This window comes from Rhipicephalus sanguineus, chromosome 1, assembly GCF_013339695.2.
Source record: "Rhipicephalus sanguineus isolate Rsan-2018 chromosome 1, BIME_Rsan_1.4, whole genome shotgun sequence".
In the NCBI taxonomy this organism is placed as follows: Eukaryota; Metazoa; Arthropoda; class Arachnida; order Ixodida; family Ixodidae; genus Rhipicephalus; species Rhipicephalus sanguineus.
In genome coordinates this window covers 229,153,952-229,179,591 of record NC_051176.1, presented here as the reverse complement: position 1 = coordinate 229,179,591, position 25,640 = coordinate 229,153,952, and the positions used below count along the sequence as shown (strand labels likewise).

Genomic DNA, 25,640 nt, shown 5'->3' with positions numbered 1-25,640 from the left:
GAATGTTTCTTTATTACATGAACAGTTGGTTCAAATCTTTAAAGTGATTTAAAGTGATCTTAAATCTTAAGTGACAAAATGTGATTTTTTGCATCCTACAGTTACGTGAACAGTGATAACTTTCCTTTTAATAAATATTTTCACATGAAATTTTGCGTGCGATTTCTTTATATAGGGAACTGTGCATTCAAGAAGAAAGATTTAAAACGAACTGTGACTTTATGTACTATAGCCAATTGTGTGTAAAACAAACCTCCCAAATATCAACTTTGAGTCTTTTTTTATGATAACGTGCCTCAGCTTCTAGACGTGGTGATTGTGGTGGTTAGATGCACAGGTTACTGTCGTCTTTACATACCTGCCAAGTCACGTTTGAATCACACCTATGATATTGTAGTTATGACTGTTGACACAACATGCATATTTTGGCACATTTTGATTTTTATAAATTCAGTTTTTTACATTTTTAGAAATTTCATCATTTTAAAGTTTCAAACTACCTAAGCCCTACAAAGGTGGTGAGCCCTACAAAGGTGGTGACCTACCTTAAAGGGGCCCTGCAACACTTTTCGAGCATGCTCAAAAAGCGCTGCCGATCGGTAGTCGAGGCTCCCGAGAACACGCGAGCCAAATATTATAGCGATGCGCACGGCCTGGAATTTACAATAAATTCTCAAAGTCAGCTGAAAATCGCTCCCTCTTCTCTCGACAAATGATGTATTAGTCCGCAAAATATGACGCGATTGTCGGCCGTTCCACCATTGGCTGATGTTATAATCACGATAGCACCCTCATTTTTACTTTCGTTGTTAATTTTTAGTTCAATAAGTAGATAATATGTATGTTTATATTATGTTATCGCGTTAAAAACACCGAACAAACATTAATATTAGCACTTCCGGTCTCACCGACAGCTCGTCTGCTCGTAGTTGCGTGGTTCCGTTTTCTTCGCCATGCGCAGTGCCGAAAACGTGAATATTTCTGTGCTTTTGACCATCGCCGGTTGCCGTTGAGAGTGGCAGCCGTTCGAGTGTTGCCTCGTCAGCTGAGAACTGCATCGTCGGCACGTTCTCACGACCGACCGAGGCACGGGCGCAGCGTGTCTCCGATAACAATGCTGGCGTCCGGTAATGGCGGCGCTTCGGGTCGTCTGCCAGTGCCGTCCTACGAGGCGGTGTATCGGAGTATGGGCCGAAACCGATCTCAGCTGTCATTCGTTCCAAACGAGCGCGCACGTTTGCTTCCATGGTTGGCAGAGCGATGAAAACACTACGGCGTTCGAGGTGCACACCCAACATTACCAAACCGACGCGCAGTTTTCAAGCACGCGCGATACACAGCGCGATCGACTCCGCTCGACGAGAACGACGCAAGCCGACCGGAAGTGGCGGCACAGACCACGTGGTTGCGCCGAGACGCCAGAGAGAAAAAAATGAAAAAAATGCCGCCGGCGCTGACGTCGCCTCCTCGCACCTCCGACCTCCTTCCCTCCCCTCACGCCGCGCGCAGCTTTCCGCGCGCTCGCTGCGTTGAGTTGAGAGAGAAAGCTGCGGAACGTGATCTCTATAATTTGGTAACACCACTTAGACTTGACGGATTCGAAAAATTTTTGCGGCATATGGCTCGTGAAGAGTCATACGTCAATAATGGGACTATTCCAATATAACAAAGAAAGGTGTTGCAGGGCCCCTTTAACCAAGCAATTCATACGTTCCCAACCATTCAATAGTTTTTTTTTACAACGAATATGCTTAGCCACATACATAATGTGCAGCTGCCAAGGGAAATGGAGCAATGTGACTGCAAGGTCATCCCCCTCTAACTTTTAGGAGCTACAAAAATATAAAGGCGAATAAAAATGAATGAATAAGACTGGCAAAATGCTCCCTGTTCTGTGGCTCGGTGTTGTTGTTTAGCGTGGAATGTATGTATCCCTCTTCACTCCCTGACCTCATGCCACAGCATGCCGTCAGTCTCGATGGCATCAGGTCGGTGTTGGTTTCACATTCTGTAAGTCATACTGCTGTGCAGAAGAAAGTTGTAGATTTTTTTGTGCCAAGTGCCATTTGAATCTGCTGTGAGTAAGCATTTTTTTTTCTGCTATGCTTATCTGCTGTATCGGGTCATTAGAGTGCATGATGCATATAATGAAGTGACGTGTAACAAATAATTATCACAGTCCCACGCACTTCGTTATACAGGCGTTTTACTCACTCTGCTCGTTTTGTAGACACAAGCTGGCCCTGAGCGAGTGGAGCTGCCAGTTCCACGGGTGTCTGAAGGTGCCACAAGAGTGCTGCTGGGGGCAGAGGGGTCCCCGCCAGGTGAGCCATGGCTCGAAGAAATGGCTGCACGGGCAACTCATGGGGGCATCCTACCCCTGACCTTTCGGCCACAGCTCAACTGTCTAAATTCCAGCACAGACAATAGTGTGCGGCCCCTGGCAGTTGTCCTAGGTATGTGCACAGAGCCCTGCGCCTTTGAGCCTTGCAGTTAATGGGCACGTAATAGTGTCCTGTAATGAACGGAAGAAACTTTTCAGGACTGTACGCTACCTCCATTGGACACTTAGATTGCCAAGATACAATTTCTATATTGTTTCTTGATTAGGGGGATGGAGGGGAACGGCCCTTTAAAACTTTTTTCAAAAATTTATTTCTTGATCGATTTTGAAGAAGCTTGCTGAGGGCATGTATATTTGTGTGCTGATTTCAAATATGCAATTATTTTTATAGTACAATATGTAGTTTTTAAAATATCAAATACTTCATGTGCCCTGTTGGGAGCAAGATTTTTCTCCTAAACTGTGAGAGTTACAAAGTAAATCAGCATATTACAATAATTTGGAATGAGAACTGTATGCAATGAAACAAGAATGGATGCGTTTGAACAAAAGTTATGGTATGTTGAACATTCGCTAATGAGTTGATGTCAAGCTGATATTTTGCTCACATCTGTTCACCATATTACCGTATGTTACCGTATATACTCGTGTAATGGCTGCAGGCTTTTTCCCAATCTTTTGGGTGAAAATCGCGGGTGCTGCCACTACACGGAGAAAAAGACTTTTTTTTTTTCGTACATGTTTTCAGCGCTACTTGCCTTTATTGAACTGCAGTACTCGCTTTTACTGGGAGCTGTGAAAAAGAAGCTTTGTCACTTTCACACTGTTGCAAGAATGTTATTCCTCGCCCTCACCCTCCTCCTCTTTACTCATCGCATCCTCAAACTCGCCTCGATCCCAGATGAGGTCGTTCTCCACACCATTGAATTTCTTCGAGATTCCCATGACCTTGATGCTTTTCTTCACCGTTTTGAAGGAAACCCCACCCTATGCTTTGAAAATCTAGTGGCACACATCAACAAAGGATGCCCTTTTCAGCCTTCCAGTCGGTGTTGTTTGGTGGGCGGCAACGCCTCGGAAGCAGCAGCTAAATCTCGGAGGCTGTGCCTTGGCTACCTAAAGGTGCCGAAAACTCGGCATGGCTGCCTTATTTTGCCTTAGAAAAAAAAAAACAAGCTTCGGAATTCTCGCACTGCACGTGTAATACGGTTTAACCTTCTAAAAAAATTAAGGGTGCGGCTAATACACAAGTAATTTTTAAATATATTCTTTGGGAGAATTCATTAACTAAGTCCTAGGTGCGGCTGTTGCATGGGCGCGGCCATTACACGAGTATATACGGTATAACTTTTGTTTAAATGCATTCAAAGCTGCAATGCACACTTTGTCAGTGGTAATTCCAGTATATAACTCACATTAAGAATGAACAAGGTTGGAAACCTCTTCAGCAGTGAAAGAATGTTTGATAAAAATTTTTGCATGCCATATTTTTTGATGAAACTTGTATTACTAAAACTTGGTACATGATCAACCCATACTACGTATCGCACAGAAATGATCATGTTTTTTTAAAAAGGTTCAAGAAATACGATGTTTCATGGATGTATTTGCACATTCTTTTTTTTTTTTCTGTTACGATATGTGAGTGGAATCAGTTGGATACGTGTTATCAATCACCCCGCCGTGAATGTCTTGTTCTCTTCCTTGCAAGATGTATGCTTAGGTTGAATGTGCAGGTGATAGCTGTGCCTGTCTGCTTCACTGTTTTGTGTTTTTTGTGTCAAATTGCTTCAACCCCCGACAATAGTGCCATATGGGTGATATAGAATTCATGAATCAATCAATCGATCAATCGATCAATCAATCAATCAATCAATCAATCAATCAATCAATCAATCAATCAATCAATCAATCAATCAATCAATCAACTCTACAGCATGCTCTGGAACCATTTGTTACACAACTGTGGCTCTCAGCCTATTTTATTTGGAGCATCTCATTGCGTACAGTAAAAGTTGTTGATGCAGATTTCACGGAACTGAAAGAAACGTCTGAATTAGCCAAATGTTGAATTATCAAGAGTGTCAAGAAAACAATGAACAGTGTCTATTGCTTCAATTCACTTTCATTTTCTGCACGAATAAGCAAATCCTGTTCTTATTTTGCGTAAGAACAGTGCAATAGCCGAAATTCTTGTAATCTCGCAACTTCCTTCATAGTGTGTCCACAAGACACCCGGGTGTGGCCAAATTTAACCAAATTAACGATAGTTTGATGCCATTAAACAATGTATATGCTTACCGGAACCAGAGACTATGTCCAGATTATATGATTTTCGGAATTAAAGGAGCACTGACATCAAATTTCAAAGTCGAGATGTGCCCTTCATTCGATTGCTCTGTATGCAAAGGTCTCCTTGGCCAAATTTGAATGGCGTCCGTCGCGTGGAAGTAATTTTATTTCGACGGCAAACAGCGTACGAAAGCTCAACGGAAGATTGATCACGCTGCGACATCGACACTAGTGCTACGTAACAGGTGTGATACATTCCGATCATACCATCCTGAGTGACGATACGCTAGTAACAATGACGTCGACGAACTGAGTGTATTTATTGTGCCGCCGACGACAGGCGATGCTCTCACCGGCTCTCACTCCCAGCTAGTGGCTCTCCTTGCTGTCCCGATCCGTGCCTGCAATTCATCGTGTCGTATCGACTGATCTGTCGTGTGTTCCTCAGCGCGAGTATGATCAATCGGAGCGACTACGTGCCAGCATGTCGGGGAACCGCTGCGTACGGTAGTACGTACCTACTTGTCGAGGCGCGGAAAAAGCGGAAAGTGCGTGGCGTTTCATTACACGTACGGTACACGTCAACACGACCACAAGCTATCAAAGTGGAGCAGCCTATAGATATATATCATCGCTAACAAGTAACATTTATGTAGCGTTATTAGTGAATGTTAGTTCGTCCGTGGACTTCCTTGCGCTAGCGTAATACCGGGTTACTGCAGCCGTAACCGTGAGAGGCCGGATAGGTGGGGCCATCTGGCGGTGCAAAGAAGAACCTGGCAAGCACAGAATTGTTATTGTAGAAACCTATCGTATTCTATTTCTCCGCTGGTGTGCATTCACTATGCCCATATTCCACAGACCCCTTTGCGTATACCGGAATGCTGTGCACGCTACAATTCTCTGATATAGCTAATTGAGACACACCAGCGAGTATGGGCCCAAGCGTGCGTCCCCGGGCACCTCCTCGTTGCTGCTTGGAACAGCTTCCATTTTTGAATTGCTGTTTTGCAAAGGGTTGAAGCGAAAATGATTCGCGACGTCACGTATCGCGGTGATTCTAAGTTCCAGAATGCAGTCTTCAGCACTAGTCGATACTTTTGACGGCAACGACGGCGATGCTGGTGACAAGGCATGACTGAACGCGCGCGCCTAGCAGACGAAACGTTAGCTGAGCAACTGATCCTCACGTCACTCCTTTCTGTGGACAAGTGGTAAACTGGGGCGCGGTCTGGAATTGACCGCGAGGGAGCGCTGCCAGCGCTAATGGCGGGCTTGCCGGCCGTTTTGAATCATGCTAGATACCGGTGATATAAATCAATAAAACAGATAGTTATTCGTCCCTCAGTTGCATTTTCGGTCGCGAATCGCTACTAGGGGGTAGATAACTACTCGTGGATGCAAAAATCTTGACATGCGTAAATTTGATGTCAGTGCTCCTTTAACAAGGGCCAAGTCAACGAGTTTAATGTGACAGCTGATGTTGAATTTCATATTTTGCAGAGCCTATCACAGTTGAGCTGGAGCTACACAATCCTCTCCAAATAGCTCTGCAGCTGACTGAGATGTATCTTTTGTGGACTTTCACGCCGTCATGTGATAATGGTCTTGTCAGCAATGACAGTGACCTAGGGCAAGTAAGTATTATGTAATTACAGGTTGCGCACAGAGCTTTATGAAATTCAACCTTTCAACATGCACCTCACAATAATTTGTGCCTGGGTGTATGCTTTGCGGCTCATTATGTGAAACACTGTACGTACAGCCATGTGTCTTGCTAACAGAACCATGACACAGAAAAAGTAATCAGAAATGATGTAGCAGGCTTGAAATTTTAGAGTATGATGTTTTTGAATGTGACGCAGGATGTGATGTAAAATATTTTGCAATTATGCTAGTAATTAATTATTTATGCAATTAATTTTCACAAATTGACTTAAGTGTTGACAGCAAAATATTCGTCAGTATGTTCGAGGCCATCACAAGCAAAACACCATTGGTCGCATCTTCTTTTCTTAGTATCGAAGCTTGGGCGTGTTGGTTGGACATCGGAGGGGAAACAGCGCAAGAGAAGACGAGGACAAGAAAGGCGACGCACACAGAGCGCTGACTTACAACACTTTATTGTTAGAAAGGGAAGGATGAATATTTATACACTTCGCTGACATGCGCCACAACCGGGGCAAATGACAATTTTTTGAACATTATACATAGAGCAAGCACCACTGCGCACACGGGTGTATAAATGTGACGCGCGAAATCATCGAGGCAGATTTCATCAGAAAGTTCGATAGCAGTTGCATCAGCTCTCCTTCGATAGCACTTTCATCTCATGAAATATCATATCTAAACAGACCATGAGTGATACACCTGTGTGCGCAGTGGTGCTTGCTCTATGTATATTGTTCAAAAAATCGTCATTTGCCCCGGTTGTGGCGCATGTCAGCGAAGTGTATAAATATTCATCCTTCCCTTTCTACCAATAAAGTGTTGTAAGTCAGCGCTCTGTGTGCGTCGCCTTTCTTGTCCTCGTCTTCTCTTGCGCTGTTTCCCCTCCGATCTTCTTATCTTGTTGTACTTTTTAAAAATTACGTAGCTTGGCCCGATTTAGCTGGAACACGCTGTAGAACACACCGTATGGGTCCCGAAACGTCTCTGTGTTTTTCACCTTGACTTGGTCAGTGACTGCATCTACATCCTCATCATGATACCTGACCAGACGAACTTTCGTCAAACTCTTGACTACACACCGTAGACTATTGTATAGTAAACATTAGCATACTAATTAGGTTAATGAGTATGATGTCTGTGCATACCTACAAGCATAAATGTACCTCACTTCATGACTACGAACAATGGCTTTCTCAAAGCTGGCGTGATGAACAGTGCAAACAGAAGCGAGGAAACACATTTAGTTGCTTCTTGCTTCTTTTTGAGATAATGCAAGCTGCAACATTAGGTACTGAGATCCAAGGATTCTTTCAGAAACTATCACACAAAGCCAAATGCAGTGGACGCAAGGTGCAAACACAAGGTACAAATTTTTGTACCTTGGCCATTGCACAGCATGCGTGGTGACATAGCCCTGGTGGCTTTGGCCGTACACTACCTGACAGTGACAATAGCAAACTAGCTTTTTGTAGCATAGCATGTTTTCATATATGAGAATATTCAAAATACTGAGAACTATGGTTTAAAGATACTGTGAACTCGGGTTTCTATATATATTTATTTTGAAGCCACTGCTTCTGAGGCTGAGGCTACAAACTTCGATTCAGTGAAGTGAGTTTGGCAAATGTGCTCACTGGCAAGTGCATCTTGCAGTGAGTGTCACTAAGCATTCCCATGTGACAGCATGCGAATGACACTAGTGGCGAAGTGCTCTTGCTCAAAGTGCAGTCAAGTTTGCCCTTGTGGAATAGGTATTAAGTCACGAAAGGTACTTTTTTACAATAAGAACATGCCTTTCTGCAGAATCTTTTCTATTGGACTGCCACAAAAGGAAAATAGGTTGAAGGGCATTATAATTCGGTTTTTGAATCTGTGTGAAATGTGCCAACAATGGTGGAAGGCTTTTAGAAACAGCCATGCGTTCTGTTGTAGACCAGTGAAGAAGAAGAAAAAGAGATACGTAAGCCAGTGTTGACATTGCCTGTGTTTAAAAAGGCATAGTTCTGTAACCTTGGAGGTGTGCATAAGTAATTCTCTCCTTTATTTTTTTCTCACACACGCACGCACACACAAACAAACATAATCACCTTCCCAATCACTAGCTTGCCTTGGCTTCTCAGTGGAGTAGGATCTAAACTGTGCTGCAAGGAAAGGCAAAGTGCAAACACCTTGAATTTTCACTCACGACCAACGCTGCTTTTTCGCTCACAATCCAAGACGCCACCGACGATGCCGCCGAAACTGGCATTTCAGCAAAACAAGCTCTTTAAAGGGCCTTTAAACCACCAACAGACGCTCGCATGCTCCTCTCCGTGCCTTTCCTCTATTGACAACAGCCGTCACGATGTCACCTGTATGATTAGGTGACGTCGCGAGGAAGAGACGCTGTCATTGGGTGAACAAGATCCTGTTTTCTGCTAGCAAATGCGCACGCTTTTTGTGTTTCTGCATTGGACGCTGAAGAAGGGCACTCGGAGAAGTGGATAGACGAGCCGATTAACGCAGCCTAGCGAAGGAAAGAGTGAAACGAGGAAATCCGTGCAACTCCGCCAGCGTTCGCTGTAGACTCGTGCACAACAGCAATGCCACAACTAAATTTCGACCTCAGGGTAGTTTACGGGCCCTTTAACACCATCGCGTTAATATGCACTCAGGTGTGCACAGGATATCTTCTGTCTCAGTTCTTTAATGTGACAATCTCCGGGGTTAGCAGACACAGCTTTTACACAAAGATATGCTTATTAACCACAGTTGTGCAATTATGAGCCCAAAACTGAGGAAATTACCTGACTACCAGCTTGAACCTCTTGTTTTCATTCTTTTAGGATTGTGATGTTGACGGAATCGTTAAAACTGACATCCTGAGCGAGGTACTCTTAGAGCCTGAGCAGACACAGAAGGTAAGTGGCCTGTCATTGTTGAAGCTGGGCTATAATGATTCATCCATGCACTTGACCTCACATTGTGTGTACTTGATGTGGCAGTTAAATGTATTGTACCAGCTAAGAGAACAAACCAGCTTACTTGAAGCTGATAAAGGAAACTTTAGCCAGCCTTTGATATATATGTGGGAAGATGGCTAGCAGCCATACATTATCATATCTATTCGCATACAAGGTGTTCATGAGTATATGACCAAGGTGAACTTGAAGTATACCCGAAAGGTGTATGCACACTGAGGTAACACAAATACACTCGGGAGGTTTTGTTCAATCCTAACCCGGCCTAAATAAGGAAGTGCCTTGTAAAATAAAAAAAAATAAAATGTAAATGTGTCCTGGTAAACGTTCAAAATAGTATGAAATTGGTGTACTGTCTGCCGTATTCTGGATTATTTGACAACTGCTTTTAAACACAGAAAAGTATGTCTTGTACTTTAAAAGGATTCCGAACCACTCCTCGCGCTTTATGAGAAAACACATTTTGCGGAGTGAAGATGGAGCTGGGAACATCTAAGCCAAATTTTGCAGCTGTGCGCATGCGTGGAGTTCACAGGCAAAGTGCCAAGTTGGAACACCCTCTTTTCAAACAGATGTTGGCTGGCTACTGGTAGCTGCTTGTTGACGTCATTTAGCAGACTCCCAGAAAGAGCTGCCATTGGCTGATAGAGGTTAAGTCTCCAGGCAGTAGATTTCAATCAATGCACTCTTTCCTACTGTTACTGTGTATATTAATCGACTCGGTTTAACTGTACAGGCTGTAGTAGCGAGACATTTTCATTTCTAATTTCAATCAGAATAGGGTTTTCCGAGAGCAACTAAGTGTCGGCTGCTCACGCTCTCGTGCTCCTGCCCAGTAGGAAATACAGCATTATAGACATGTTTCATTTTCAACTTACTGTGCGCCTTGGGAGTGGTGCACTTGAAGACGGATGGAAAAATAAAACATAATATTTCTAATATCTTCATTTATACTAGGTCTTTTAAAGAATTGTTTCGCTAATATGTGTACTGCCGCGAGCAGTGCCTTCTGGTTCTTTTGCGTATTTAGTTGCCAGCGTCCGGCAGCCGGAGTTCTTATTTATGTTCGAAGCGAAGCCCGTGTTTCACTCTCTCACACACATGCCGCACAGGGTATGTGATGTGATAGGGAGAGTGCCTCGCCCTGTCGTAACTAGCACAGTGTTATTGCTATAATTCAATGGTCTCAAAAAGAATAACGCCGAGGCACAAAAAACCTGCAGCAGAAACGCCGTGGCATTCTTTTCCCGCCGATGCTTGCCTGTGTACGTCGTCATTTTGTTGGCTGCTTCTTCGCCACTTTCTTTTTCCTTGAGTTTACTGTGGAGCACAAGTTCGCTCCAATAAACCTCGGTTTCTGAAAGAACATTGCATCGTTCTTGGCTACGTGACAATATTTCTAGGAAGCAGTTTTCTCATTCTAAAGCATTCGTGAGACTGGTACAAAGTCTGGGATTTCTCCTTGCTGTTCTATTCACAGCGTTCTCTCAGGCAACCCAGTTACAGCAGATATATCAGAAGGTGCATGACGGTTGGAAGAAGCCATGTGCATCTTCTGTTAAATGTTCAGTATCTGAAGTTCTGGTAGGTTGTGGTCTATTGGAATCAGTGTTTTTGGAAGATTTCTCTCACAAAAATATTAATGATCGGATGCTGCTTGAATTGTGCTTACAACAACAGGATGTCTTGTTGCTATGTGATCCATGTGGCATCTGTACCACCTGCCATCCTCAGTGATCATTAGAAATATCTCTTGCCACAGTTTTCAACTGCACATTACTACTACATGCATGCAGGTGCCAGTGTACATTATGCTATATGCACAAGTTCTTAATAAACTTAACAGATTGGATCACTCACTAAGGAATTCGTTTGTAATTATTGCGTTCACCTTAATAATATTAAAAAGCCCCCCGGTGACTGATGTGACTGACGATAGATGTGGCTATAGTGACTCATGAGTGAGCAAATGTGTTTGTCATTATTTGCAATTCTTATGCAGCCGCCTAGTATCCTCACTGGCGTGCATGCTTCTGTTGTGCAGGTTCAACTTCGTGTGTGCCCACAAAAATGTGGTCAGCTCCAGATAGGAGGTCTGGCATACTGCCTTGGGCTGTCGGCAGCACAGCGGGAGGCTGCTGCACCTTTGGGGCCACTTCCGAGCCCTGTCAGGGGCTACCAGCCGCTGACAGTGCCTGCCAAAGCGTGCCCTGTTCTTCCGCTGAAGGGGGCCCGTCCCGACTTGCGTCTACAACCCACGGTAGTTGGACCTATGCCTCGACTCACGGTCAGTTATATTTTCCATGATTTTAAATTAAATTGGCAATTTGCATTCTGTGTCGCTGGCTTATGCAAGAGTACTATGGCGTTATAGTGACCACTAGTTTTTGGAACTGTATGAAAATTGCCTTAGGTAGTATTACTCATCTACACTGAGTGGACCTGCTTGTTACGCCGCACACATTACTGTACAAGTAGATATCTTTTTATTTGAGAGAAGTAATTGCAAAAGGTCATTGCAGATGCCTGAGGCCATATTTCAAAAGCGAAATAGTGTTAAAGGTCTGTAAGATACTGATGGAAGGCCGTAGGCTCTGACATAAAAAAATATGACTAAAGTCAAGGCCATTGCTTTTGAATTTTACTGTCATATATGATTTGTTTTTTATAGAAGTTGGAGGTTCACTATAAGGGAACTTCCAATGGGGAGTTGAAAGACTTTGAAAAAAAAATAAGCAAGTTAGTAAGTCGAGTTTGTATTTTCAGTGTAAACCAAGGCATTGCAATTTGAGATTGTCTAGGGCAAGCTTGTACATGGGCTGTTAATTATTTGCTTCATGAATGAGATATAAGCAGTCATCTTCGACATATTTGTACTTGATGGCAGTGAGAAAAATTGTTTATTCAAGAGGCAATTATATTAGGAAAAATCACAATTGACCTTCCATATAGAGTGAAGCAGTTGTTAATAATGACTTTTGTTTAGACCTCTAAGACTTTTTTTTTATGTTTGATGAGGTTGGCTCTGCCATACTTAAATGTGGAGATATTTTAAAGGTCCATTTCTTTACTCCTGCCTAGTGAGTGAAGAATTGGTGGGGAGAGGGCTTGGTATGCTAGGCCGCAGACGTAATTACTCTCTCTTAAACTCTAGGCAATTGCAAGCCTGCAGTCATGATGGTTGTGCGGTCTTTTTAAAAACATTAACCCTAAAGTGATATTGTTAATAACTAGCCTCATAATATTCAAATTCAAATAATTTGTTCAGCATTTTTTTTTTATATGAGCAGCAGAAAAATGCTAGGATAGGTGCAAAAGAGCTGCTGTTGTTGTTTTAGATAGTTGTTGTTTTAGATGTTTTAGATTTTGTTGTTTTAGATAGCAGCATAGTAATCATATGCAATTCTTTGTACACGTAACTCATACGGCATTTGATAGAAATCTATATGTATCCAAACTTCCAAAGACTTACAAAGACTGAGACAGACAATCATTGATAATCCATGCATTGCCCAAATGATGACAGTATTTATTATTATTAATGCTATGTTTATTATTATTATTATTATTATTATTATTATTATTATTATTATTATTATTATTATTATTATTATTATTATTATTATTATTATTATTATTTATTCCTCAAAAGTCCCATCTGGGACTTTACCTGCAGGGCAGGCAACATAAAAATGACAGTATCGATGGCGGTGTTGATCATCATGTGGACGAGTCTGCTTCCCGGGTGGCTATTTTGAAGTACGGGAAATTTCGGGTGACTACTACTTCATTTGCTAGGCCATTCCAGTCTCGGGCACTGCACAGGAAGAAAGACTGCAGAAATGTGGTGGTGTGAGCTAGTGGTGAAATTGCTGCATTTGTATGATTGTGCAAGGGCCTCGGTGGACTAGTTGAGTGACCTGGTAGTCACATGGTGTTGAATAAAAGAATCTGAAAAAGACAGAGATATGCAGTACAACAACAAAGAGCAAGAGTGGGAAGTTCTAGATGGATTTTTAGGGCAGAGAACGTAGAGTACTAGGAATAATCTGAAACAGTAGATCTAGTTGTGCGGTTCTGGATTGACTCCAGAGCCTTAATGAGCTTAGTTTGGTGGAGATCAAAGGCAGTAGACGCATACTCAACTTTAGGTCTGACAATAGTTTTATAAGCAAGCATTGAAAGGGTGTGCCACGAATAGGTTATGGCAGATGTATCCAAGGGCATGGTTAGCAGAGTTTATTATGGGGTTTATATGGTTGCCCTATGATAGATCGCTTGAGAGATGAACACCTAGGTATTTGATCAATCTTGTAGCAGCTAAGGAGAATCATTAATCTTGTAACTAGCCGGTGTGTGGTTCCGGCGATGATGGAAAGATATTAGTAATTCGTTTCCAAGGAAAAATGTTACATAAAAATATACTACAGAAATAACATACAAAAAATTTATATAAATCATAACTGTACGTTGCGTCTGAGTTTGTTTACAAGATAGGTTGGTTACACTAAAGCAGCACTCCAGAAAACATGTGCTGCATGCAAGGGCCAGTGTTTGGTAGCTAATTTGCCACGAATGAAATGTTTGTTCAGCAAGTGCAAAACTTCTTGCACTCCTGTAATGCAACTGGATCAATTGTGGCCAGGTTTGATGTGAGAGTGAGCCATTGTTATCAGCTGCCTGCAAATATGCTGTACGCTGTGGTTGAAGATTTGGCCTAGCAAGCCCCTTCAACAATTTTTTTTATGTGCAGACATTGCCAGAGGCATTTCAGTTCAATTTTGCTATTCCTGTTGACAGTTTGTAGTACTTCCATAGATTGCTAAAAGACTGAAACAAGGGGACAGAGTGTGTTTTATGAGTATTATTGCATGAGTGTGTTGCACAAGGGCACACCACCCTTGCAGAAGCCCTACACGTAAAAGATGGCAATAATGGTTGATGACGTCGCAGTAAAAACGTGCAGAGCCTCTTTGTAGAGCCTTGCAAGTGCATCTTTGCATTGCAATGCTTTGAGTCATTTCATAAATAGGCATAATCACCTTAGAAACTGAAAAGATGAAGCCCAACAAATTGGGCAGAGGGACAGCATGTGTCCCACCTTCACTCATGGCCTCAAGTGATCAATGGGACAGATGTTGTGCCACTATTTTTTCAGAAAATATTTTTTTACAAGAAATCATAATTTCTTTAGCGGTCCTTACATGTGGCACAATTCATTTGGGAAGCGGTACAGCAGAAACCATTGGTATATTTTTCGCACCTGACAAAGTGCTAATAATAATGTTAAAAAAAAATGGCTTTTTAACTTTGTAAACCAGAATGTTGGTTGCATAATCTAGAACCTTTGGAGGCAGTACGCTTGTGGAATGCCTGTTTACACAGGTGGGTTACCATTGTGCTAGCTATGGCTTTGCCCAGCAGGAGTTTTCAATGTAGAAACGGCAATAAATGTAACTTATGGAGGGAGTTTTGGTAACTGTGATGGCCATGGTTTATTGGAAACTTGTTTGTTTCAATATTAAAGAATCAGAAGGCTTGCTTAGATATGTGTCAGACATGTCAGTGTTTGTAAAGCCATAAAGAGTTAAATTCTTCTGCTCCTACTACTATTCTCATTACTACTATATCTCATTACTCATTCTCATTACTACTATAACGGTGACTTCAGTTTTGGTCTTCGAACTTGCTTCTCATATGTTGGTCACAGGTGACCTTTTCAGAGCTGCCTGGGCAACTACTCTGCGGAGAGGTGCGGAAGGCTACCGTGGAGCTGCGCAATGCAGATGGCTGTCCAGCATTGCATTCCTTGCGGCTTGCATGTGCACAGCCGCAGTTATTTTGCCTTTGTCCTGTGTCTGACGATGAAGATGAGGCATACCACGAGGAGCCGCTCCGACCAAGCCCACCTGTGCTGGCTCAGGCACCTCCACTGGCATGGGTGCAGGCACCTGCAGTGGGTGCTCACATGGAGGGCGGTCAAGGAGTGGCACTGCCCTTTTGGCTGCGTGGTGCTGAGAAGCCTGGTCGCCATGTGCTGCATCTTTTGTTCTACTACCAAGGCCCTCAGGGGCAGCTTTCGTGAGTCAGTTTGTTCAAAATGGCCTTTAGTCCTCCCTTTGTGGAGGAAATTATAACGGCATAGAAGGAATCTGGAGAAATGTACAAAAATAGGTGTGCTGCAGTTTTCCAATTTTTCTTTTTTTTTTTTCTCTCTTTAGGCTTGACGATTGTACTTCATGTCATAGATCAAGGTAAATCACTTAGTTTTGTAAAAAAACTAGCAGCTGTGGCTTGGGGCACTCTGCAAACTGGATATAAGTAGTATCTGTTTTGTGCAGGCAGTTAAATCAATCTTGCTACTGCCAAGTCACTCATGCCTGTGACAGCCCCACCTAAAATATTTGTGAATAACTTGCTTAGCCACATTAACTCACGTGTAAATTTCTGGCGTTTCTTTTTTTTCCCTGGGTATCTGCAAAATGTCAGTATATAACTGGCTACTACAAGTGTTTACGAGAATGTTACTGCTGGTAGTTAAACTGCGCAGACAGTACTGAATGCTGAGAAACCCACATTTTGGGCATGTTTCTGTCCAACTCACTCTCAGTTCATGAGCCCCAACTTACTTCGATCTTTACACTCTAGATCTATATGTCGTGCTTGCACATTTGCAATGCTCAAGCCTGGTGGCCCTTGAAGAAATAAGCACACTAGTGGTTTGCTTTCCGCAAGGGCACACCGCTCAATTCCTTGTTGCTCAGTGCCCCCTCGAGTTTTTTGAGTCAACTACCCATCGCCGCCCACCGTTCTTAGCTCAGTACCGAATAAGGGCAAAGCGTTCCACTAGGCCTAACGAGCATTGCTTCGAAACCACAGCATATGACAGAAACAACCACTGATGATTGCAAAATGCATTATTTTGAGAACAGTTCATTTCTGATCAGTAAATTTGTCTCATTGCATCTATTTGTGCAAAAGAGAAAAGAGCTGGCTGGCTGTTAATTTTTCAGTTTTGCAGGTGTGTATAATGCTCCAGTGCAACAAAATTGCCATTTGTTTGCAACCAGCGTCCCGAAAAGTGGTGGATGGCGAGGCACTTTGCCATGTGGTTGTGTTATTACCATGTCCAACCATTAATTTATATAATTTAATATTTTGACATTTTGAATATTTTTATGATCACATTGACATTAGACAGCAGTATTTGTAAAGTTTTACCAAATCACAACATACTATGGCCCTAATTTTGAATTGAACAGACTTCGGGTATAACGGCTCTTTCTTGCTGAGTTTTATAAAACTGGCTGTTTTTACAAAGACTTTTGGTAATGCTTAAAGATAGCTTACTTGAAATAAAAGGTCGTTTCTACTGGAGACATGCTGTCAGTGTTAATGGTAATCAGTGCACACATGGTAATTAGTCCTTAACTAACAGAAATATGTTAAGTAACTTTTATGCTGTCACAACATACTATGGCCCTAATTTTGAATTGAACAGACTTCGGGTATAATGGCTCTTTCTTGCTGAGTTTTATAAAACTGGCTGTTTTTACAAAGACTTTTGGTAATGCTTAAAGATAGCTTATTTGAAATAAAAGGTCGTTTCTACTGGAGACATGCTGTCAGTGTTAATGGTAATCAGTGCACACATGGTAATTAGTCCTTAACTAACAGAAATCTGTTAAGTAACTTTTATGCTGATAAGTTTAGCAAGCTCACCATAATTAGAAAATTGAAGTGAGCTCTTTGTAAAAGCTGTGTCTGTTTTTAATCTTGGACCTAGAAAAAATTACACCATCTCCCGCTAAATGGGACCATGAGGCGATGCGAAGCCGGAGCACTTGCACGATCGCGTTCCGTTGGCTTTCGTTGGCATGCTACCGACCTCGCGTCGTGGAACACGAAGAGGAACGCTACGCGCGTCGTGTCTTCCCTCTAGTATTTTCTGATCAACACCTATTTTGATGTTGGGCACAGTGGTGTCTCTTATAACCAGTTGTCTCTTACATCAATGTCTCTTGTAAAGGGGTAGCTATTTTTAAGCCGTACTTCATAGAATCTTTGTAGAAACACCTGGTAGGCTGGAGTAACAAGCATAGACTGTACTTGACTTTCTGTGTTGAGTCGGATATTAGCAGCAGAACTGGTCATGGCAGTTTAATAAGCTAGAACTTGTAGCGTTTATGTCTGTTACTACACTTCATTGTGCAGGCACCGTGTTCTGTGGCACCAGATCAGCTTTACCACTCTGCCATCATTAACACTGCAGGCGTCTGTTCGCCAGAGTGTTTCTCTTGGTGTGGCAGGCTCCCCTGATGGAGCACTCATCTCTCTGCAAGTGTCCAATGCTTGCGAGGTAAGCTGAGGCTAGGAAGCAGTGGACCAGTGTTACCAACTGCTGAGCCTTGTGTATGTGTGTTGCAGACAGATGGCCTCAACGGTGTTGATTTGAGCCTGCTGCAGGTGACATGTGTAAGCCGCGTATGGAGCTTGGTTCCCCTTACATCGCATCCCAAATTAGGTAAGTTTCTCACAGCAATTTTCGCTTTTTTGATTAATGTTGTTTACTGGTCTGAGGTATGCAGAAGCGCACATTTCTGGGGCTGCAGTGGGTGTTTGCATTTGCTAATCATTAGGGGTGTGCAAATATTTAGGGGTGTGCGAATATCAAATTTTTCGAATACGAATCGAATACGAATATCCACCTTCGAATATCGAATCGAATATCGAATATCAAAGGAAAAATGCCTCCACAGTAACAATATTTCATTTAACATGTAGCTATTTGAAAAAAAAAAACAAAAAAAACATTAACAGCCTGACTGGCAACACAACATACACTGCTATCTCCAGAACACAATGTCCAGGCTAGCACAATGCACATCACAACACAAGCAAATATCACGGCACAATGAAAGTAATGAATACATGTTATCGTGAAGAAATATGAGTTGCTCCACATGATCAGGCAGCAGGCGCTCCCTTGTAACAGAGACAACCCCCCCCCCCCCGCCACTGAAAAGGCACGCTCGCATGGAACAGAAGTGGCTGGTATAGGGAGTTATATGGGGCAAAGCTTTGCCAGACTGGGGTATCTGAAGATGCCTACAGTCCGCCACCAGTCACGTGGGTCACTGTCTTTTTTCAGAAGTGGTTCCGCATAGTGAACGAGTGGTAGTGCGGAACGTTACGGCCGCATAATATTGAAAATGTACGGTTACATGATCGGCAACAGCGCTGCACGTTGGAGATGCACCAGCAATAAATCATACGTATTTGGGCGCTCGTCGCAGGCAGATATCATGCCTCCGTGTACTTACGATGTTTATCGCTCCTCTCGGCAACGTTTTTAGTGATACAAACGCAGCAGAAATGTGGAAGACGAGTTATTTTATGCATGATAATCGAATCGCATATTCGAATTTTTCGAATATTCGAGGTGATCGAATATTTGAAACTTCTTGAATACACGATTTTCGAATCGAATACGAATATTTCGAATGAAATATTCGACGAATATTCGAAACTTTCGAATATTCGCACACCCCTACAAATATTCGATATTTCGAATATTTTTCGAATAGTGTTTGCTATTCGATTCGATTCGCACTGGAATTTTACTATTCGAACTATTCGAACTTCCCGAAAACAAATACAGTCAACGTCCGACTGAAAGTGACCCCTTCAGATTTTTAATATGCTTCACCTCGTCGCACCCCGGTATTGCAGCAAAGCTGCATTTCAAGCTCCGTTACGGTTGAACTTTGCCAAGACACAGTCAACGTCCGATTAGAAGTGGTCCCTAGATTTTTAATATGCTTCACCTCGTCACACCCCGGTATTGCGGCAAAGCTGCATTTAAAGCTTCGTTACGGTCGAACTTGGCCAAGAGACAGTCAACGTCCGATTGGAAGTTGTCCCTAGATTTTCGATATGCTTCACCTCATCTCACTCCGGTATTGCGGCAAAGCTGCCTCTGAAGCTCCGCTTCGGTCGCAAATGTTTAACTCAAGAAAACGCTGGTTCCAACATGGAGATGAAGATGTGGCAGAGGTGCGGTCTCAATTAATGCTGTTTTGGACCTGAAATTTGGGCAGGAAGTCCGAAAAATCGGACACTGAAGCTTTTTAGCATCCAAAATTTCAGATGTTCCTATATATCGACGTCTACGAGGCAGATTTGGAACTCTGGACTTGAAGGGAGCACACCCTTGTCCGCCACATCAGTTGGGCTTCCACAGAAGTTGAAAGAGGAGGAGAGGCTAAGGAAATGGCATCTTTGCCTATCACGTGTAAAGTGTTGCTGGCAACACATTGGTTGCACCAAATCATGTACATAAATAGAATTCGGCCTCTACATTGCCTCATTCTTCATAAGACAACTATGAAACACCACCCCGCCAGTGCTTCATCAACCGAGCGAAAAGAAACACTTTCATGTTGCTATCTCATAAGAATATGCTTAGGAATCTTTTCTAACTGTAATTTCGCTTTGAAGCATTTGAAAAATATTCAAGAAGTATTCGAGAAATATCAGAAAAATATTCGATTCGATTCGCACTCATACTTCAATATTCGAATTCGCTTCGCACCCAAAATTTTGCTATTCGCACAGCTCTACTAATAATGGCAGATATGTTTGTGAGCTTAATAAGTACTATGCCCTTGCCCTAAAAGGCATTTTATTTCGTTAAATTTTGTGCATGAGGTGACACAACTGTGTTCCTTGAAAGAAACTTGCTATTGAAGGAGTGCATTCATCACTGAAAACTACTGCGTGCTTCCTATCATGATGTGCCATTTTGCCTTGTACTCTCATCAAAGCTTCGCTTGCACTGATTTCCACAGGGAGTGGAATCTGCCAAGTTTTATTTATTTTTTTTCCCAAGGCATGTCTACCGCCTGAGGCATGTGGCAGATGAATATGACATCCAGAATATGACACCTCTGCACTGTAAGTCATCTAGCTTGTGCAGGAGTATCAGTGGAAGCAACTGCAGAAAACTAACGTGCGTAACCTAGCACACAAAACAGCTTGGGCCCTTGTACCACATGGTTGTGACGGTGAAGAACATAGCAGTCAAACCATTAAGTTTTAATTATTTTTTGGGTGTTCCTATTTGTCCTCTCTATTCTTATGTCTTCTTTGTCGCACTGTTTCCCTTGCAAGTATGAACCAACCAGCCCAAATACGCATGCTTCTGCTGTGTCCAGCAGCCAAAAACACTTACAGTACAAAGATAGCGGTTATTGTTATTTGTTATTTTGCCTTTACCTGTTGTTTCATACAAAGCTGATGCTTTTCAAGATTCGTTTTATTAATTCTTTAACTTTTTTAATTTCATCTTTTAGGTACCACAGTGGTGAAGCCCCAAGAAACAAAAAACCTGATCCTGCGGGTCACACCTTTTAGTTCTAAATGTAAGTGTCACTGCACTCCTCTTTTTGCTGCCATTATGATTACTTATTTTATACACACTGCATATAACATTTTCTTTTTCTTTTTCAGTAAGCCAGGACAACACAACAGTGGTCTCACAGCTTCCTTTGACACGAGTGCAAGTATGTAAAGCCATTTGACTAGCTGTATGTGTTGTAAGAACAGTATTAGCTGATGTAAAAGCCTGTAGCTGCACTCATACATCAATTTAATGATGCCACTCATTTGTCAATCACAGCTGTTTGTCACTCTCTGTGGACCTTGATATGTTGCCCTCTTTGCAGTACATTATATTTGATATACCCCGCATTTTTTGAACCACTCCTCTGCAGTCTCAAATGGTATGGTGGCTTAAGCCTACACTAACGACTTTGCCAGGTTGTCTCCTGATGCATGCATGTCCCTGATATGGGGAAAATGTGTCCAGACTCTTTTGCCACTAGCTTATATGAAATATAACTTGATATTTTAATAAAGTTTTATAAATATCTTAAAGCAATGATAGATTTGGAAAATCAAAGCACCACCACCACATTATGAGCTCGTGATTCAGTGTTAGTGGTATGGCGAGGTGTCTGTAATTACAAGGCCCATTATTTTTAATGTAACAAGTAGTGATTGTACTGGATCAACACACAGGGTGCTTTTTGCCCATTAAAATCTGCCATGTGCACTACTGCATATAGCCAGTACTTTCATGATCTTGGGATGACCACGTGAAGGGAACCGTGACACTGCATTTACCACAATCATCAAAAGTTGTTGCACCACACTAGGACATGATTTTGAATTAATTCCCAGGATAAGCCTAACATAAAATACCTTGGTGCCAGATTTGTGTGCTTCCATGCATTGCATAACACAAAGCTGGCATTTGACCTCTTAAAGATAAAATCAAATGAATCCATCTACATATGCCATTCTTCCATGAAAGTGCGTCGCGGTGTTATCTTGTCACGGAAAGCAGCAAATAATCTTACATGCACCAGCGGATTGCCTTACGTTTATGTGTGATGTTTGGCGCTTATCTGTTTCTGTTGCGTTTTGCACAAAAAAAAATAGCGATATGCACCTTTTCTTTCTCAGTGGCAGCGACTGCAGCATGTCTTCCTTACGGGCAAAGGAGTTTATTGTGCCTGTTTATAGACCAGGTTATTTTTGCTCTCGCACTCACGTTTAGAACAAGTATGCGCAATCTTGATCCCAATTATCACCTGTCGGCGCAGGCAGCGTAGGGGCTGCCAGTTTAGTTACGTCACAGCCGATGGCAAGTGAACAATGGTGGCCAGCATGCGATAAGAACAGGTCAGATGCCATCGTGGTTGTCACTTCCACCTGACCAGCAGCCCCCTAGCAAAAATGGCTGCCCCCTGCAAGCTATGAAAATTCTCGTGTGTAGTCACATTTCACGCAAAAAAATATGCGGTCTGTTGCATAATTCAGACAACTTGCTGATTTTCCTGACCATATTCTGATTCGGTGTATCTTGATTAAAATTTCATCACTTCCTTGTCATGGGTGATTTCGTTCTGACGTAACATAGTGGTTGCATTTCCTGTGCGCCGGGTGCAGTCTGTTTCAATATGGCCATTAAAATTTGATGATGAATGTCCCTATTTATGTGCAACTTTTGCGATTTTTAAAAAGTGAGTGTGCAATAAATTGGGAAGCCGTGCGACATTCTCATGTAAACTGCCCTCGAGTTAGTAATTGAAAGCTAATTAATGAAGCTGCGCCAAAATATTTCCACCTCGATGTAGAGTTTGTGTGTGAAGACGACAGGAGCACGACTGTCACAGGACATTATAAAAAAAGAAATCTGTATTGTCTAAAGAAAAAGACACCCTGTATAGCAAATCTGTTCTTTGTGTAAAAAACAAAACAGTTGCATACCAAAGGGAAAATGTATTTTAAAACAACATTTCAGCCCAACGTGGGAGCCTTTGTCGGAATGCTGACGGGTTGGTGGTACCCCTTGAGAAGCCATATGGTCACTGTGTGGTTCACTGTGAACAAAGCTCTTGTGTCATTTTAAAATAAAATAAATTTTAAAATAACTCCTGCTTTTGATCAGCATCTGTTTTGTTTTTTGCTTTTTCGCTACAAACGTTTATCCTTTCTTGTTGTTATAAAATGAAAAGTGATACTTTCAGCTGCAGAAAAAGTTGAAGTTGAAGTTGAAGTTGAAATTTATTTGCATCATCATAATGCGGGAATGCTTGGGCAAAAAGTGAAAATCAATTCACTTGAGAAGCGCCCGAGCCCCCATATACACGGCACACAAAAAGGGCTACAATATACACTAACAAGAAATTTTAACCGTTTCACATTGCAGGTCAACCTCTAATGTTATATAATATAATGCGAACAGCTTGATAATAATTACAAATACACAGAAACACTAACACCACTTGAAGAACAAAGCACTCACATCATGGAATGAAAGACTCTCGTATATTGCGTATGCTGCACTGTTCCACATGAATATCTTGGAGAATCAGTTTGTTCAACAGAAGTGCAAGTGCATGACGTAACATTTGCTGTGCATGCTTAGTACGACAAAATGGAACGAACCAATACTCTTTGGTGCGAAATGCATATACAGAGGTATTCGTTTTCAGCGATGATATGCTAGGAAATGCATGCTCGCAGTTATACACAGATTTTTTGTAGCGCATACATAAAAATAACTCGTAAAGTTGGGGCACGGGAACAATGTTAAACTGGCGAAAGAGTTCAGCAGTGTGTGCATTGTAATCAGCATTAGCGATATGACGCAACGCCTTCTTTTGTAGCACATGCAGTTTGCTAATGTTAGAGGATGTGGTATTTCCCCAAACCAGAAAACAATTGGTGCGATAAGAAGATTGTGTTATAGATTAAAATTTTTACGGATACGGGAAGGTATGAGCGAATTTTCGCTAGAACACCTACACACCTATTTAGGCGAGACATAACTGAGCTAACATGGGGATCCCAGCTCATGTTTTTATTGAAAAGTATTCCTAGCGTTTTTACAGTATCCACTATTTCAATGTTACCGTTGTCGAACTTTATCATTGGTTCTAAAATAAGCGGGCTTTGATGCGCATGGAATAGCACAGCTTTTGTTTTTTTGGAATTTATTAACAAACAGTTTGCAGTGCTCCATATACTAAGTTTTTCCATTGTTTCGTTGATCATCAAGGTGAGTTGCTGTATGTCGTTGCTTTTAAATAGGAGCAAAAGTTTACTTTTGCTTGTACCAGTTCCTCATGTTTTATTGAGTCACACTGTTGTGCACGCTGTCATGCACAGTTGGAGAGTGGGCGCAGTCCATGCCTTGAGTTCTGCAGCTGGTGGGGCCAGGAGCTGCCATTGCCTGGATCTGAGACCATGGGCCACCCAGGGGCAGTCTCTGTTGTGCCCGATGAAACCCCCGCCTTGCAGCCTCTTGAAATCACACTTGCTGTCATCTGGAAGGTAAGCACCACAGTTTCCCACAACATATTTCGCAGGCTTAATTTTAGAAGTATCTGGAAAAATGTTGTCACTAATGCATCTAGGGAGGTCTTTACGCCTTCTCTTGTAGAGACGTGCAACCTTTAGAGTTTGGGTAGAAACATGCGATCTTTAAGGGTTGAAACTCATTGCCTTGCCAATGGGGATGGGAGTAACTGGCCCTCTGCTGCTTTTTGCCCAGTTCAGGCCCACAGCATTCCATTAGATACATATTTGTAGTCAGTATAACTTAAAGGGGTCCAGAAGCACCCTTCGGGGTTGTGAAAAAACCCATTTGGCGAACAGCAAACACTGCTGTGAACAGCTCAGCCAAATTTGGTAGTTATATGCGGCACTTGAGTATGCAGGTGGAGTATGAAGTTGCCATTTTTCAAGTGCCCTCTCTTCATACGAAGTCCTGTACTCACTCTCTTCGAAGTTGCTGGCGTCGGTTCTATTGCGTCATTACAGCAGATTGCTGCTATTGGTCGATAGCTCACATAAATCAAGAGTGGTGTTTGGATAAGTTGCGCTTCTTGCCATAGGGTGCCACCACATGCTGGCGCCGTGCTCTATAGTGTCCTATAATTACACAGTAGCAACACCAGCACTCACCGGAATCACACCGGGATTGAGCGAATGCATTTCGTGACACGCGCTCAAGTTCATGATGCCCGCTGACATAGCCTCTTGCCCCTTTGTCATCCTCCCTTGTATAGCTTCTAGTGTGCTCATTAGCTTGAAAGAAGAGAGAATGCACTTAAATCGTGCGATGAATCCCTATAACTCGGCTCATTCTTGACAGATTAGAAAAATTTTTGCGGCAATCGATTTGTGAGGCAGTAAACTCTGATACTGAGGTCATTCGATGATTATTTGGGAAAGTGGTTCAGGACCTCTTTAAAGGACCCCTGACACCAAATTTGGAAACTCGAGATGCTTGTGTTGTTTGATAGTCCTGCATGCGTGGGCACTTCTGACCGATTGTGAGTGACGAACGTTGTCTTTAGGATATTTTAATTTGGTTTTTAAGTAAGCGTGAGTGCTCCTCTGAGTTTTCAGCACCTTGGGACATCGCCACTAGTATGACGGAGACAGAGGCCCTGTGTGACGTTTCATGAGTAAAACGAGTATTGTCGACGTCAGCGAATATTTGCGGGGCACGCACAATACCCCGACTGGCACCCGGTGAGGACTATTGTTCGTCACCCCTCTCGCTCTGTTGTCGGGCAGCTCTCAACGTAGTTCTGACTGCTTCGTCCAGGAACGCTTTTTTTTTTTTTTTTTTTGAGTAGGGGGGAGAGGGGCCGGGGGCATGTACTTAACAATATCGAAGCACCCGCATTGTTTCATTCTTTAACGCGCACGGGGCCCCGATTTGAAAACTGCGCTTTCAGCGACACCAAAGCTTGCGTGCTCGTAATCTTAGGCACTCCCCCGCTGTGGGGTGC

General features: G+C 42.5%; 1 protein-coding gene across 3 annotated transcripts in view; it reads left to right on the top strand.

The window, feature by feature from the left end:
• The window catches only part of LOC119373779 (trafficking protein particle complex subunit 8), an 82,176-nt gene that overhangs the window by 41,675 nt on the left and 14,861 nt on the right, over window positions 1-25,640 (top strand). For 2 of the 3 annotated variants that reach the window (XM_049420013.1, XM_037643838.2), the window contains exons 14-23: window positions 2,231-2,456; window positions 6,140-6,273; window positions 9,133-9,207; window positions 11,312-11,554; window positions 14,978-15,348; window positions 17,482-17,626; window positions 17,695-17,791; window positions 20,622-20,690; window positions 20,779-20,831; window positions 24,007-24,171. In XM_049420013.1, the coding sequence (XP_049275970.1) occupies window positions 2,231-2,456; window positions 6,140-6,273; window positions 9,133-9,207; window positions 11,312-11,554; window positions 14,978-15,348; window positions 17,482-17,626; window positions 17,695-17,791; window positions 20,622-20,690; window positions 20,779-20,831; window positions 24,007-24,171 (1,578 nt within the window). Of the gene's footprint in view, window positions 1-2,230; window positions 2,457-6,139; window positions 6,274-9,132; window positions 9,208-11,311; window positions 11,555-14,977; window positions 15,349-17,481; window positions 17,627-17,694; window positions 17,792-20,621; window positions 20,692-20,778; window positions 20,832-24,006; window positions 24,172-25,640 lie in introns of all 3 variants that reach the window. The other variant, XM_049420010.1, reaches the window with a different exon arrangement.